Here is a 12870-nt window from a genome sequence, read left to right as displayed (position 1 = left end):
CGTGTTCCTTCAGGGCAGAACAGCATGCGCACATACCTGTTGTTATTCCTATTATCGTTATTAACGAGTGCCCAGAGCCCGTGAATTTGAGGGGTGTTGGTGAGACGTGTCACTGGCTGTCACTGGCAGAGATGCGGTGGGGATAACCGCAGGGAGGTACCGGCGCGTACAGGCGTACTTGGCCAATGCTGGAACTCTTAAATCTCCCCACCAGAACTACTGAATTTTAATTTTTTCCACGAGTCTTGATGTCTGTGCGTATGCAGCGACTGTATACGTTTATGTTTACGTGTCTGCGGCACAAAACCAAGCCAAAACTGAATAATGAACTGGCAAACTTCGTAACTGAGCGTGGTGCTCCCTCTGCTGACAGCTGCCGTTCAGCTCCACTTCAGGAACGATGCACTCATTTTCAGAAGTGGCTTCTACAGCAAATAAAGCTCCCCTGTTACATTAAAGCTTGACATTAACCTTTGTAGTAATTTCAGGCCAGTTGTGTGACGAGCTAGCATTGCAAGGGGTATTTTCAGGATACGTTTCAGTGTATTTTCAGGAGCTACTTTTTTTTAATACTCGTGAAAGGAGGTGATAACAGTAATGAATAATCCACTGCTGCATGCTTTTTCTTCTGTAGTCATATTGGCCTTTGTAAAGGGGATGTGAGATGCTACCAAATAAAATTTTCCACTTCTATACAGTTGAGTGTGGTTCTAACTCAGAAATCAAGGCAGACTGTTGGCTTCTGTGCCTGCAGAATTGAGCCTTGGGTAATGATGCAACAGACAAGGCAGAGTTTAGGCCTAGCTCAGACAGAGACCAAGGGAAGGTTCTGCTGTCTCAGCAATGCAGGTAACGCTGTTCGAGATGCCTTCAGGCGCCGGAGGCATCTGGGTGATGTTGGCAAGCGTGACACAGCATGTAGGGGAGGTCTTCAGCTTCTTGAGCAACAGGTGAAAGGCCATGGGGTAGGGCATCTCTGCCAGTTTTAAATGCCGTTGTTTAGGCAGCTGAGTCACACCTTATCTGTCCCTTGTTCTGTTGTTTAGTTCAGAGGTTATGAAAGGATGGAAAGTAGTCTTTCAACTTCAGTTTCTGTGCTAGTTTGCCAAATATTGGGCCATGACTTCTTGGCTTTTGCCTGGAGAATGTGGGAGTTTGCGAGGACCCGACTAAAAGCCTGACTAAACTCAGAGCTGCTTTCTCCTGAGATCAGATGGAGTCTTCCACTGCGCAGAGGTGTAGATGTTGTGGGAGAGGCCTGAGCCTTTCAGTTCGATATCCATTTCTTCTCGCTGGGTCTGTTCTGCAGAGGCTGCATGACAGTGGTCTGACTGGTAAGGGTGATGTACGTAGCCTCAATGCTTTTTCTTCTGAACCAGATTTGCATGGTTCCAAAGAGTAAACCCATCCCATACTCTTATTCCTTTCTGTAACTCCACCTCACCAAATCAAAGATAAGTCTCTCCTGTACTTTCCTGTGAAGTAGTCTGAAGCTGCTTGTCCACCTCCCCAGAAGATAAGAACCTGCACATGGGCGGTCTGTAAAGCTATTGGCCTTTGTTCACCTGTGTATGGCAAATAAAGTTGGGCAGGCCAAGCCTTTTGGACCAAACCTGTTAATTGGACAGCTTGGTCATGGTAAGATTGCTGTTGAACAAGCCTGCAAATCAGATGAATCCTGGTAAGGGTAACCCATTAGATGCACTTAGGGGAAAGTACTTGATGTCACCTTTTCATGCCTCTTTTCAAGAGACTTCCCCCCGCCCCGGGTACCTTTGCATTTATCTTTTGTTGGGTTTTTTTGTGTCTCACTGTGCTTTTTTTGTCTAAGCAGGTTTGAGATTTCTTGATCATTATTTAGCTAATGAAGGTTAAGGGGACCATTGCTCTCTGTGTGTTTAACCCTAGTTGGAGATTAAGTGAAGAATCCTCAATAAGAAAACTATTTTGAACTATTTTTCTTTAGAAGCAAGTGTGGTTTTTTCAACGAATGAACTGCGGACTGTGTGCAGGTCTGCCATCAAGAAGGGAAAATAATTATTTAAGAAAGTACCAAGACATTCAGCCAGGGAAGAGAGAAAAGCAGAGATGTAAAATATGCAAAAAGCCCTTAGCGAGCACTATTGCTTTGAAGGGAAATGGGAGACAGTTGCTAAGAAATCTGTAATAAACAATTTCACAGAAAGGAAGATTGGCTCTATAACCCACTAATCTTTCCAGCTTCTACGCTTTATGTTTCTGAAGTCACATGAAATAATTATTTCAGTAGTCTCCTCCTTCTCCTGAAACTGTACCCTGTTAGAGTTTTGTCGCTAGGGAGATTTCTTTCTTATATATTTTGCCTCTTTTGCATGTTAGCATGGTTATGCTTGAATTAGCTCTGAGTAAGAGACCCTAGGAACTGGCAAGAGTCTAGCGGTGGTAGGATGAATCTTGGTGCTGAGTAATTTATTAGGTTTTTTTTGTCAGGCTCAGATGTAAATGTGGTCTTTATGTGGTCAGGATATGTGTAAAAAATTGAGTAATGCTGTTTGGCCAGGAGGCTGGGGTTCAAACTGTTACAGCCATGCATGTGCCATCTCAAACTTGATAGCAGGCATCTGAAACTGTTTCAGGATAGAATTGTTGGAGCCTACCATGCCAGTAACTTGCTAGGTTTGCTTGGAATTGTTGTTGCCAATTAATTTTCTTTGACAAGTGTTTTAGTTCATTTGAGACTGCTGTAAAATTGGGTTTGGGAGTGGAAGAGCAAGGGTAGGAGGAAGAACCAACAAATGGTAAGGAGTGGCAAAAGACTGAGTCGTCTTTGGCAGCATTTATTCTGCTCCTTTTTGGAGGATTAGAATCTGTTATTTCCACTGGGTGCTTTTGTCATTCTGATTCCCTTCAAAGATTTTTCTGTTTCAGTGCAGTTAATAGTTGTGCATGTTGATGATGGTAGTGCTGCAGCAGTCACAGGGAATACATACTTGTAGCTCCTATGCAACACTCTAATATTTTTATAACAATTTTACTAGCATATTTGCATTTGTTTAAAAGAAAATATTTGCTAAGTCATTCAATACAAAGTTGCATCAAATACTAATATGATTTTTTTTTTACCTTTACAATTTTCCTGTGATACATTGTCATGTTATCATGATTGTGTCTGCAGTTCAGGTGTTGGGAAGCAGCTATGCAGCCTTGCAAGCCAGAAGGTATACAAGTGGATGACCGACTGTTGAAGCAGTTGACACATTTAAATAAGTAAATATAGTGGTGATTGGCATAGTTCTTTTTTTTTTCTTCTTTTATTTTCTTAAAAAAACATAAACAAAAACATTTTTTGAGGTGAAGCGAAGATGAGGTGGAAGGATTGTTATCAGACCAATGATAATAAAAGGATGGAAAAGGACAGACAACTGCAGTTGGATTGTCCACCTGTACTGTTAGGAGGATTTTTGGGAAAGAAGAGAAGAAACCCCTAAAATATGGGTAAGGGATTATGCTATAGGGAGAGAAAGAGAGAACGGCAAAGTCTAGCCATATCAACGTCTGGGAGCTTTGTGATAGTCTTAAGTGAGGTCTGGACTCTTCCCTTGGGTTTGAAGGAAGTGGGAAGGGAGAAAGGAAAAGAAAGTAGGCTCAGAGGGATGTAGGAAGGTACTGTATGATCTCAGTATAGCGGTAGACGAGAAGTGGCAAAAGATGCAACAAAATCTGGAGAAGGCCAGTGACCCTTAAGTAACTCAATGGTAGGTAAACGCTGTGTTGTCACTAAATTCAATAGTTAATATATGTACACAGTTTTCTGTTCCTTCTCATGAGAGGAATGTGACTTGCGTGAAGTTTGGCCTTGGGAGATGTGCTAAATGAGGTGTGGAGCATCCTCATTGCTAGTTCTTGGACATCTAAGTATTGAACACATTTTTCTACTCTCAAAAAAAGAAGTTTTTGCCAAATGTCATATTTACTTGAAAGCGGCAATTAGGAAAAAGGAGCTAAATGGGAACAGTTCATCTCCAATACAAGCATTTGGTGAGGCATGAATAACCTAGAAGCTAAGACGATACATGGCAGCTCCACATATATTTTTTTTCTCTTGTTCTGCCCTAGAGAGACTGTAGAAAGAAGGTGTCCTGGTTTCAGCACGGATAGAGTTAATTTCTTTTCTAGTAGCTGGTACAGTGTTTTGGATTTAGGATGAGAACAAAGTTGATAACACACCGATGTTTTAGTTGTTGCTAGGTAATGCTTACACTAGCCAAGGACTTTTTAGTTTTCCATGCTCTACCGACTGAGAAGGCTGGAGGTGCACAAGAATCGGGGAGGGGGCACAGCCAAACTGACCAAAGGGACATTCCATACCATGTGACGTCACGCTCAGTACATAAACTGGGGAAAGCTGGCCGGGGGGGGCCGCTGCTCGGGGACTGGCTGGGCATCGGTCAGTGGGTGGTGAGCAATTGTACTGTGCATCACTTGCTTTGTGTATTATTATTATTATCATATTATTATTATTATTTTATTTCAATTATTAAACTGTTTTTATCCCAACCCACGAGTTTTTCTCACTTGTGCTCTTCCAATTCTCTCCCCCATCCCACCGGGTGTGGGGGGGAGTGAGCGAGCGGCTGCGTGGTGCTTAGTTGCCGACTGAGATTAAACCACGACAGAAGGAAATTAACTGAAACTACTATGTGAAAACAGGAGGGGCAGGCAGGTTAAAAACTACAAATTGATGTAATGATATTGTGAATAAAGGAGTGAAGAGGAAGAGAAAAACTGGAAAATGAAATCTAGCATCATGGCAGTCTTTATAAAGCTTTAGTTTTGGGAGGGATCCTCTTAATAAAAGAGAGTTTAATAGCAAGGCTTCAGAGATGGGGAAAACCGTGCTATTGACTGAAGAAGAACGTACTTTGCAGACTCGCTTTTGTCAGCCCCAAATAATTAATAAAATCTGGAATTATAGAAAGTCCTGTTGCTATCCTAGAGCTTACATATGAGATGAGGAGGCTATCTCTCTAGAGCAGGCTGAAACATTTAATTTTTCAAGCAGGACACTTACTATGTGTTGTTATTTCTGCTTCCCAGATCACCAGCATGGAGGTTAAAACCAGCAAAGATCACCTGAAAGTCCATAAAATGAAGAAGAAGGTATTGAGGAAGCAGGTCAGAGCTCAGCATACATTGATGAGACATGAAGGCATTGAGTGCATCTCCCATGCCACACAGGTGACTGGCAGTTCTGATTTTGTTGGTAGTGTGAAAATGCTGCTTATCTGTGTTCTATTCTCACATATGCTTTGTCTAAAATGCAGTTCTCTTCCAAAATGCACTTCCTGAGATTGAGGGTTTTCTGTGCCTCTTTGATTTCAAAGCAGAACTGTACTTCAGCAGTTTAATGTCTGGAGAGACTTTGGCCTTCGGATAAGGTTTTTTTTTTTTTAATCTGAAACAGTAGTTTCTTGGGTTGGGGAGGGGGAGGAAGCATGGGAAATGTTACCTTGTTGAAGTAGATAAACTTTTCTTCTCTTTCTCTGTGTGATTTCTTCTCTAGCTTTTAGCTTTTGTATCTTTCTTTCCTCTATACTTCTCTATCAAGTATGATTTGTCTCATTTAAACTCCCTGTTAAAAACATGCCTACCTTAGAAATCTTTTCCACATTGTTTTCTTCACCTAAATTGATTTAGGCTGTGGTTCTGTGGGAGTTGAACTGGTTGACTGACTTACAGCTGTTGAAAAGGGGACAACTTTCTCTTCCCTTTCACAAAAGGGGACAAGATAGGAGGGAGTTCTGCTTTCTTATGATGCTTAATGAACTTTACCATAAGCCACTTTATTCCCTAACCTAACAGAAGACTACTCAGCTTTTTGATCTGTAGTTTTCTGCCACCGTAGAGAGTTACAGCAGATCAGAGGGTGACCTTGCAGATACTGGTGTAGCAAAAAGTAAGTGACAGGAACTTGCAGACAGAAAGGGAAGAAGTTAGAAAGAGAGTTTATAATTTCCCTCTGTCAGTTGTGGGGAGATGCTAATGGCTTGAAACACTGTGGAGCAGTATCATTTACTCTAGCCTTGTTCATCTTGATCCTGCCGATTCTCCCCATTCAAATATGGAAACATCAGTTAGATCTTTATACTTTTTTGTAACAAAACTGGGCTTAGTCTTCACTCAGATTTCACATTTAGCATATGCTAAAATGACCCAGCAATCTTGTATATATTGTAAGCTCTTTGGAGCAGGGACTGTGTTTTTCTAGTGTTGCTTGGAAATGGGTCTGTAGTCCGGGACTTGTTCCCCTCGACACTGCCCCAGATACCAAGTTATCCATCTAATCTGTCCAAAGAGTAATTCTGGGGTCCAGCAAGATCCTCACTGATGACAGAACATTTGAATAAGTGGTGTATGAAATAAAATCATAGTGCTAGTGATAAACTTGTGTCAAGAATACAGAAAGTGCTTTCAGGCTTTGTGCAAGAGTCTGATTATATCGAAATTGCTCAGTTAGGAGAACGTGATCAGTTGCTGTATGTGCTGCTGTTGTGTAGTGACGGTCTTTGTAGATGAAGTGCCCCCAGCCAGTGAAAGCACTGGTTTGAGTCTCTGCGTTTCCTCTACACACACGGGCTTCCCCATTAATAACATTCTAGAAAATAACAATAGTTAATAATGTGATCACTTTTGAAAAATGTGATAAGTAATGGACAGCCTGATGCAGTGCTAAGAACAAGAGTTAACAGAGCCATCGCAATAGGCCTAATTACAGCAGTACCTCAGGCGTGCTCACTATATAAATTTTTCTTTTTTTAATAATCCTTCTCTTCAGGTTTAAACCTAATTTTCTGTCTTTTAGAGAAGTAAAATGCTATCTGAAACAATTGAACACTTTACCAGCTGCCTTCAGAAAAGGTCATAGAACATTTATAGACTTTAAGGAAAAGATTGTCTGAAAGCTTTCTGGAAAGGTATTACGTGGAGTCAATCTGAATAAATTATTGCTGTCTGTTTGGAGTCACCGGAGCTCAATCAGAACTTCAAGACTGCATCCTCATTTGGCCTTAATAAGGGACTTAAACGTCTTTCAACCACCACGATTAGATTGAACATCCAGTTACGGCATATAGCTATTTAGATATCAAAAGAACTTGTTAATTTGTTTTGAAAAGCTCCATGTATTTTCGAAGGCTATTTCTTGAATAATAGTCCTTCGAAAAGTTCTGTTTTGTTGTTTCTTCTAATATTTGGCAAACCAGCAACAGTCCTCACAAACTGGATATTCCTTGATAATTTTGGACATAAATCACTATGAAAGCATAGAATTAAGCAATTAGGCATGGTGCATGAAGTAATCTGTGTTAACTAAGGATGGGACATAAATCCCTTTTGTTTATAAAAACAAGAGGGAGAATTTTCAGATAAGAGCGCTGGAGCAGAACTAGATCCTCTGTTTCTAGAGGCTCCTGCTTTTTTTTTGGTGAACCTGATGTATGGGGGGCATGAGGTGGGACTGGGAATATCAATCTCTCTATGCTTGGAGAGACTCCTTGGCAAAGATGAGAAAACCTTTCTTAAAAAAAAAAGAATCACAGCCTTCAAAGGTTTTTCTGTTTGTTTTTGTTAGTGGTAGCCGGTCTCTGGAAAAATTCCGTTTTTAGAAACCTCCAAAATTATGTGTGCCAGTGTCGCTGTTTGCCTGCAGTGCACTTGACGCACACATGCCGGTTTGAAGCTTAAGTGCTCTTGTAACAGTAACTACACATATTAATTGAGGAGGTATCTCTGATAGAGGTTGCAAGCTTTTCTGCCAGAATATGTGCTGAGCAGACAAAGGTTGCCTTAGCCTCATATACCAAGCTTGTTGAAATGTAAATATCTTGTGTGGAATACATAAAAGTACTCATCAGCTTACTTAATTTTTCTTTATAGAGCTGCTCTCTTGGTAGGGTGTTAGTTTTAAATGAACCAACACTAGTCACTAATTCTCCATTTTTTAAATTCCTCTTCAATTAGAGCCTGGTTATTGCCAATGCTGGTCTTGGTAATGGGATGAGTAGAAACCAACTGCTCAGGATAGTAGAAGAGTATGGATTGGTGGAAACACTCTTAATGCCACCGAACAAACCATATTCATTTGTGAAATATGGGACAACAGAAGAAGCCAAGAAAGCCTTCGATGCCCTTAATGGAAAAGAAGTAACACTGGAAGACTTTAGCCAAAACATTGTTCTATATATGAATTTTGTGGAAAAAGGTATAATTTTTCTGCTCTCCTATATATCCAACTTCCCTTTGCTTTTACTTCCTAGGTTGTAAATATAGCTAAAAGCACAGTAGTCTTTTTAAGTAGACAAAGAGAATGAAAGCCAGAATCTAAGATTCAGGACATGAAGTAATCTGTGCTCCTTGTATTTCATGATAGGATGCTCTAATTTGAACTCCTTTACTTGGAGGCAAAAGGAAAAAGGATTTAGGTAGTTTCCAGACCATTCAATACTGCATATGAAGGTTTTGTGATTAAGGAGCTAAACTGGGACCCAGGAGATCTCTGGGATAGTTCACTGGATTTCTTGTGTGACATTAGTCTTGCGATCTCTATCTCAACTCCAAGAAGGAAAGTAGGCACAATAAGATTTCTGGCCTTTTTTTTTCCCCTTCTCTCCAGGCTTTTTTTATGGCTGACTGTAAGCTATTTAGTACAAGAACTGTTGCTCTTTCTATGAGCTTTTATAGTGTCTAGTGAAAAGGGTTCCTGGTATTGGTCTGTACGTTCTGCCAGTTAATAGCTTTTTTTAAGCTATTAGGATAGCAAACTGAGTGTCCCTACATCACCAACATTTTGTGTTCACCTGGGTATTGCATTATACTCTTCCATAGTTGATTACAGATTGCTTCTCTGGACAGAGTAATCTGGTGATTTGGTAAATCATCAAAGTTCTAGAAAATTAAAATGAAATGCAGGTAGAATCCTGAAGTGATTGGGAAATTCTTTTTAGTGTTATTTTGACAGGAAAATCACAAGTGGTTTTGCGTTTGAACAGTGTGGAGTCTTGTTGGTCTTATGCAGTAGAATTTTTAGAGAGTGCTTTTCATGATGCAAAACTTGGGCCTTATCCTGTTTTGTCATGCCAAAAAGAGATCATTCGTTCACCAAATAAGACCCCAGTGAGGGCTCCATTGTATCATTAAAGTAGATATTTCTACAGCTATACTGTATTCTCAAACATAGTCAATATCCCTATACGGAACACGTTTTCATTTTCTCTAAACAGTGACAATATTCTCTTTTTCCATACGTCCTAGTTCTCTGGCAGAATGCTGTTCCTACAAGCTTGCCTCCAGGCCTAATGGTCATTGAAAAGATTATTTCTTCAGAGGAAGAAAGGAGGATGTTGGAAAGTATTGACTGGATAGGAGATGAAGATGCTCAAAATGGTGGGCAAAACCATAGAAATCCAGACCTTCCATACCCTTATGCTCTTTTTTTCCTACAGTTTCAGTTTTCAAGAAGTCTACGTCTTGGTAAATGTATTGTTTGAAATCCTTGTGTATTTGTTCTTAGTATTTTAGAAATGGGGTCTTAAATTGCAAGTGGTAAACTCCTGGGGGTAAGTGGTCTGAATTGATATTCTGGTATGGATTTACTTAAATAGTATTCCTGCATCCAGAAACAACTGAAGTCTTTTTTAGGTGTCTTATGCCAAGCACAGGACTGTTTTGTGAAGGTTACCCTTGTAATTTGATGTCCAGCTGAGGAGCTGTGTCTTCTCTTAAATCAAAAAAAAGTCAGAGAGACACACATTCTGGATGCTTTTGTGCTTTCACTTGAGCTCTGTGGAGTTAAATCTGTTAACAAAATAATTGTTCTTGGAATTCACTTCAATGTTTCTGTGTAAATTTTGTTCCTTGGAACAACATAAAGGGTTATATTGACCTTGGCTAACATGTAACTTCGTAATTTGTGGAAGTGAAGGATCCTGCTGTATCCACAGGATATTAATCAAGTGCAAATTCAGAGGTCAGGGCAAGAATAAAGATGCATTAAACATGGCTCAAGAAAATTGGTACTCTCTACTTCTTGCATGTACAAAAACACCATCAGTTTGACTTCAGACAGCAGTGAATGTGATGCCTGATGCAAATACAAAACGTAGTAAGGCAGAAGTGTGTGCCATGAAGAACAAGGGTCACACACATTGTTTCAACAGTGTTATTAAAGAATGTTTAGGTTTAACAGGTCAGATGGAATAGGGAAGCATAGCATAGCAAATTGTCTGTACTGTTTTATGTAGTCTAACCTTACTTTAGACTTGTGTGTTTTTACAGCCCAGAAGACTTTAAAGCATAGAAGAGTAAAGCATTTTGGATATGAGTTTTGCTATGATAACAACAATGTTGATAAAGACAAACCTTTACCTGGAGGTGAGAACTTCCCTTTTAAATCATACTTACTTCTCACTGATGTTTGAACCATTATATAAAGCCTTTAAGCCTCACTGAGATATGGATGTGAGATTCTAATTAAAGGAGAGGTTAGATTCTAATAGAAGAAGAGCCTTTACTATATCTTAAGCACACACTGAACAGTGCTTTTCAGTGGGATCCATTCCAAATTACTGTGAGTGCATGAAGCTTGTTTTCCAATCACTTGCAGCCAGGGGTTGCTGCCCTTTGTTAAGGTCCAGTCAAATAAGGCTTTTGGGATAGTAATTGTCATTCTTTTTTAGCTTTTGTTTCATAAAACGATTACGTGTTATAAATTAAGTATTCATTTGTTTGGGGGTTGTGACATATATTGCTGTATATATTTATCTTGACTAGCTTGAAGCTTGCTGGATGCACACCAAAATAAAATTTCCTTTGGAGTGAAAGCAATTTTGAAAAGGTTTGAATAACTCCTATTTGGAGTTGAGAGCTGTGAGTCAGAGCAAAGCGAGTGAGTCATCTTATAGTCTTAGATTTAAAAATAGTAAAATAGGGGAGTTAAATTCCTATAAAACTTGAAGGTGTTTAAAGTGATGCATGTGTACTGGGGTGGACGTAGCTTCCAACAGGAGGATTCTGGTTACACTGTGGTTTTAACAGTGACGCTATATAATCATAAAAGTATTGATATTTGAGCTGTTTTCTAGTCTCACACCTAGAATATTTTATGTGTGTGAAAAGCATAAACACTTCATTTGGGGAGAACAATTAAAAAATAAAAATTATTAAAGTGATGCATGTGTACTGGGGTGGACGTAGCTTCCAACAGGAGGATTCTGGTTACACTGTGGTTTTAACAGTGACGCTATATAATCATAAAAGTATTGATATTTGAGCTGTTTTCTAGTCTCACACCTAGAATATTTTATGTGTGTGAAAAGCATAAACACTTCATTTGGGGAGAACAATTAAAAAATAAAAATTAATAGATTAATGAAAGGGCTGTTACTAACATGTTTGTGGGTGTTACCTCCAACAGAATTTTACAGTGAAGTCCTCAGGTAAAATAGCAAACCAAAGATTCAGTGAAGGACTGTAACTCTCATTCCTGTTTCAAAACCAGTTTAACTTCAGCAGATTTTTTTTGGTGATATTTAATCTAATTCAGTAACAGATTTTTAGGGAGTAAATTTTTTGAGGGAGCTCTCTACACAACTTCTGACTTTCTGCATAATAATTTTGCTTCTTGACTGCAAGTTTTTTACTGTAGTTGGTGAAAAATTTGCCTCTGATTTGATATGCTTTTATTTATGTGCAATATAGTGCAGTTTGCATTTGTAAGGAGTAGACCTGATCTGCTTCTGAATGCAGAGGCTTTGGAGGAATGGCCTTTCTAACTGTGAGATATTAAAAATATACTGGACTTGCAGACCAGGCCCTCAATTTTAATGTGTGCGTTACAGCAAATGCAGAGTGATCATTATTAAAGATGGACTTATGTATCGATGAAGCTGTTTCTATGTATTTTGTCCAGTTATTATATTTATTGTAAAAAGAAAGGATAAAAATGTAAAGAGCTATCCTGTTTTGCTTACGGTTTTGTTTCTATAACTAGGTCTTCCTGAAATTTGCGACCTATTCTTGGAGGAGTGCTTGAAGCAGGGATATATCAAACATAAACCTGATCAACTGACTGTAAATCAGTATGAACCTGGACAAGGTAAGTTTATTTGTCCTTCAAAAATTTTGAGCTTTTTACCTTACATTGTGATTTAACCCTGGTAGGCAACTAAGCACCACACAGCCACTTGCTCACTCCCCCTCACTGAGATAGGGGAGAGAATTGGAAGGATAAAAGTGAGAAAACTCATGGGTTGAGCTAAAGACAGTTTAACAAGTTAAAAAAAAAAAAGAAAAAAACAAACCCCAAAGAAAAACAAGTGATGCAAAAAGCCCCCAAACAATTGCTCACTACCAGCCGACCAATGCCCAGCCAGTCGCTGAGCAATGGCATCCCCAGTAAACCTCACCCCTAGTTTTATTGCTGAGCATGATGTCATATGGTATGGAATATCCCTTTGGTCAGCTAGGGTCAATTGTCCCAGCTGTGTCCCCTCCCAACTTCTTGTGTACCCCTGGCCGACTTGCTGGCAGGGAAGCATGACAACCAGAAAGGACCTTGATGCTGTGTAAGCACTGTTCAGCAATAACTAAAACATCCCTGTGTTCTCAACACTGTTTTCATCACAAATCTAAAACGTAACACCATACAAGCTACTGTGAAGAAAATTAACTTTATCCCAGCCAAACCAGTATAACTTAACTGAAAATCAGAAGGGAATAGCATCTAATCCAAGAGGAAGCAGTCAATGACCTGCTATGCCACCTGGACGCTCACAAGTCTATGGGGCCGGATAGGATCCACCCGAGAGTGCTGAGGGACCTGGCGGAGGTGCTCGC

General features: G+C 39.7%; 1 protein-coding gene across 1 annotated transcript in view; it reads left to right on the top strand.

Annotated features, from left to right (window-relative positions):
• Positions 1-5082: 5082 nt before the first annotated feature.
• Positions 5083-12870, top strand: part of ALKBH8 (alkB homolog 8, tRNA methyltransferase) — a 46046-nt gene continuing 38258 nt past the window's right edge. Inside the window, exons 1-5 of the mRNA XM_009276953.2 lie at positions 5083-5217; positions 7999-8239; positions 9289-9420; positions 10312-10407; positions 12026-12130. Of these exons, the coding sequence (XP_009275228.1) occupies positions 5086-5217; positions 7999-8239; positions 9289-9420; positions 10312-10407; positions 12026-12130 (706 nt within the window). The 5' untranslated portion in view covers positions 5083-5085. The remainder of the gene's footprint in view (positions 5218-7998; positions 8240-9288; positions 9421-10311; positions 10408-12025; positions 12131-12870) is intronic.

This window comes from Aptenodytes forsteri, unplaced genomic scaffold (genome assembly GCF_000699145.1).
Source record: "Aptenodytes forsteri isolate BGI_AS27 unplaced genomic scaffold, ASM69914v1 Scaffold354, whole genome shotgun sequence".
NCBI classification, from domain to species: Eukaryota; Metazoa; Chordata; class Aves; order Sphenisciformes; family Spheniscidae; genus Aptenodytes; species Aptenodytes forsteri.
The sequence above is the reverse complement of the archived record's forward strand: the minus strand, read 5'-3'. Positions and strand labels throughout refer to the sequence as shown.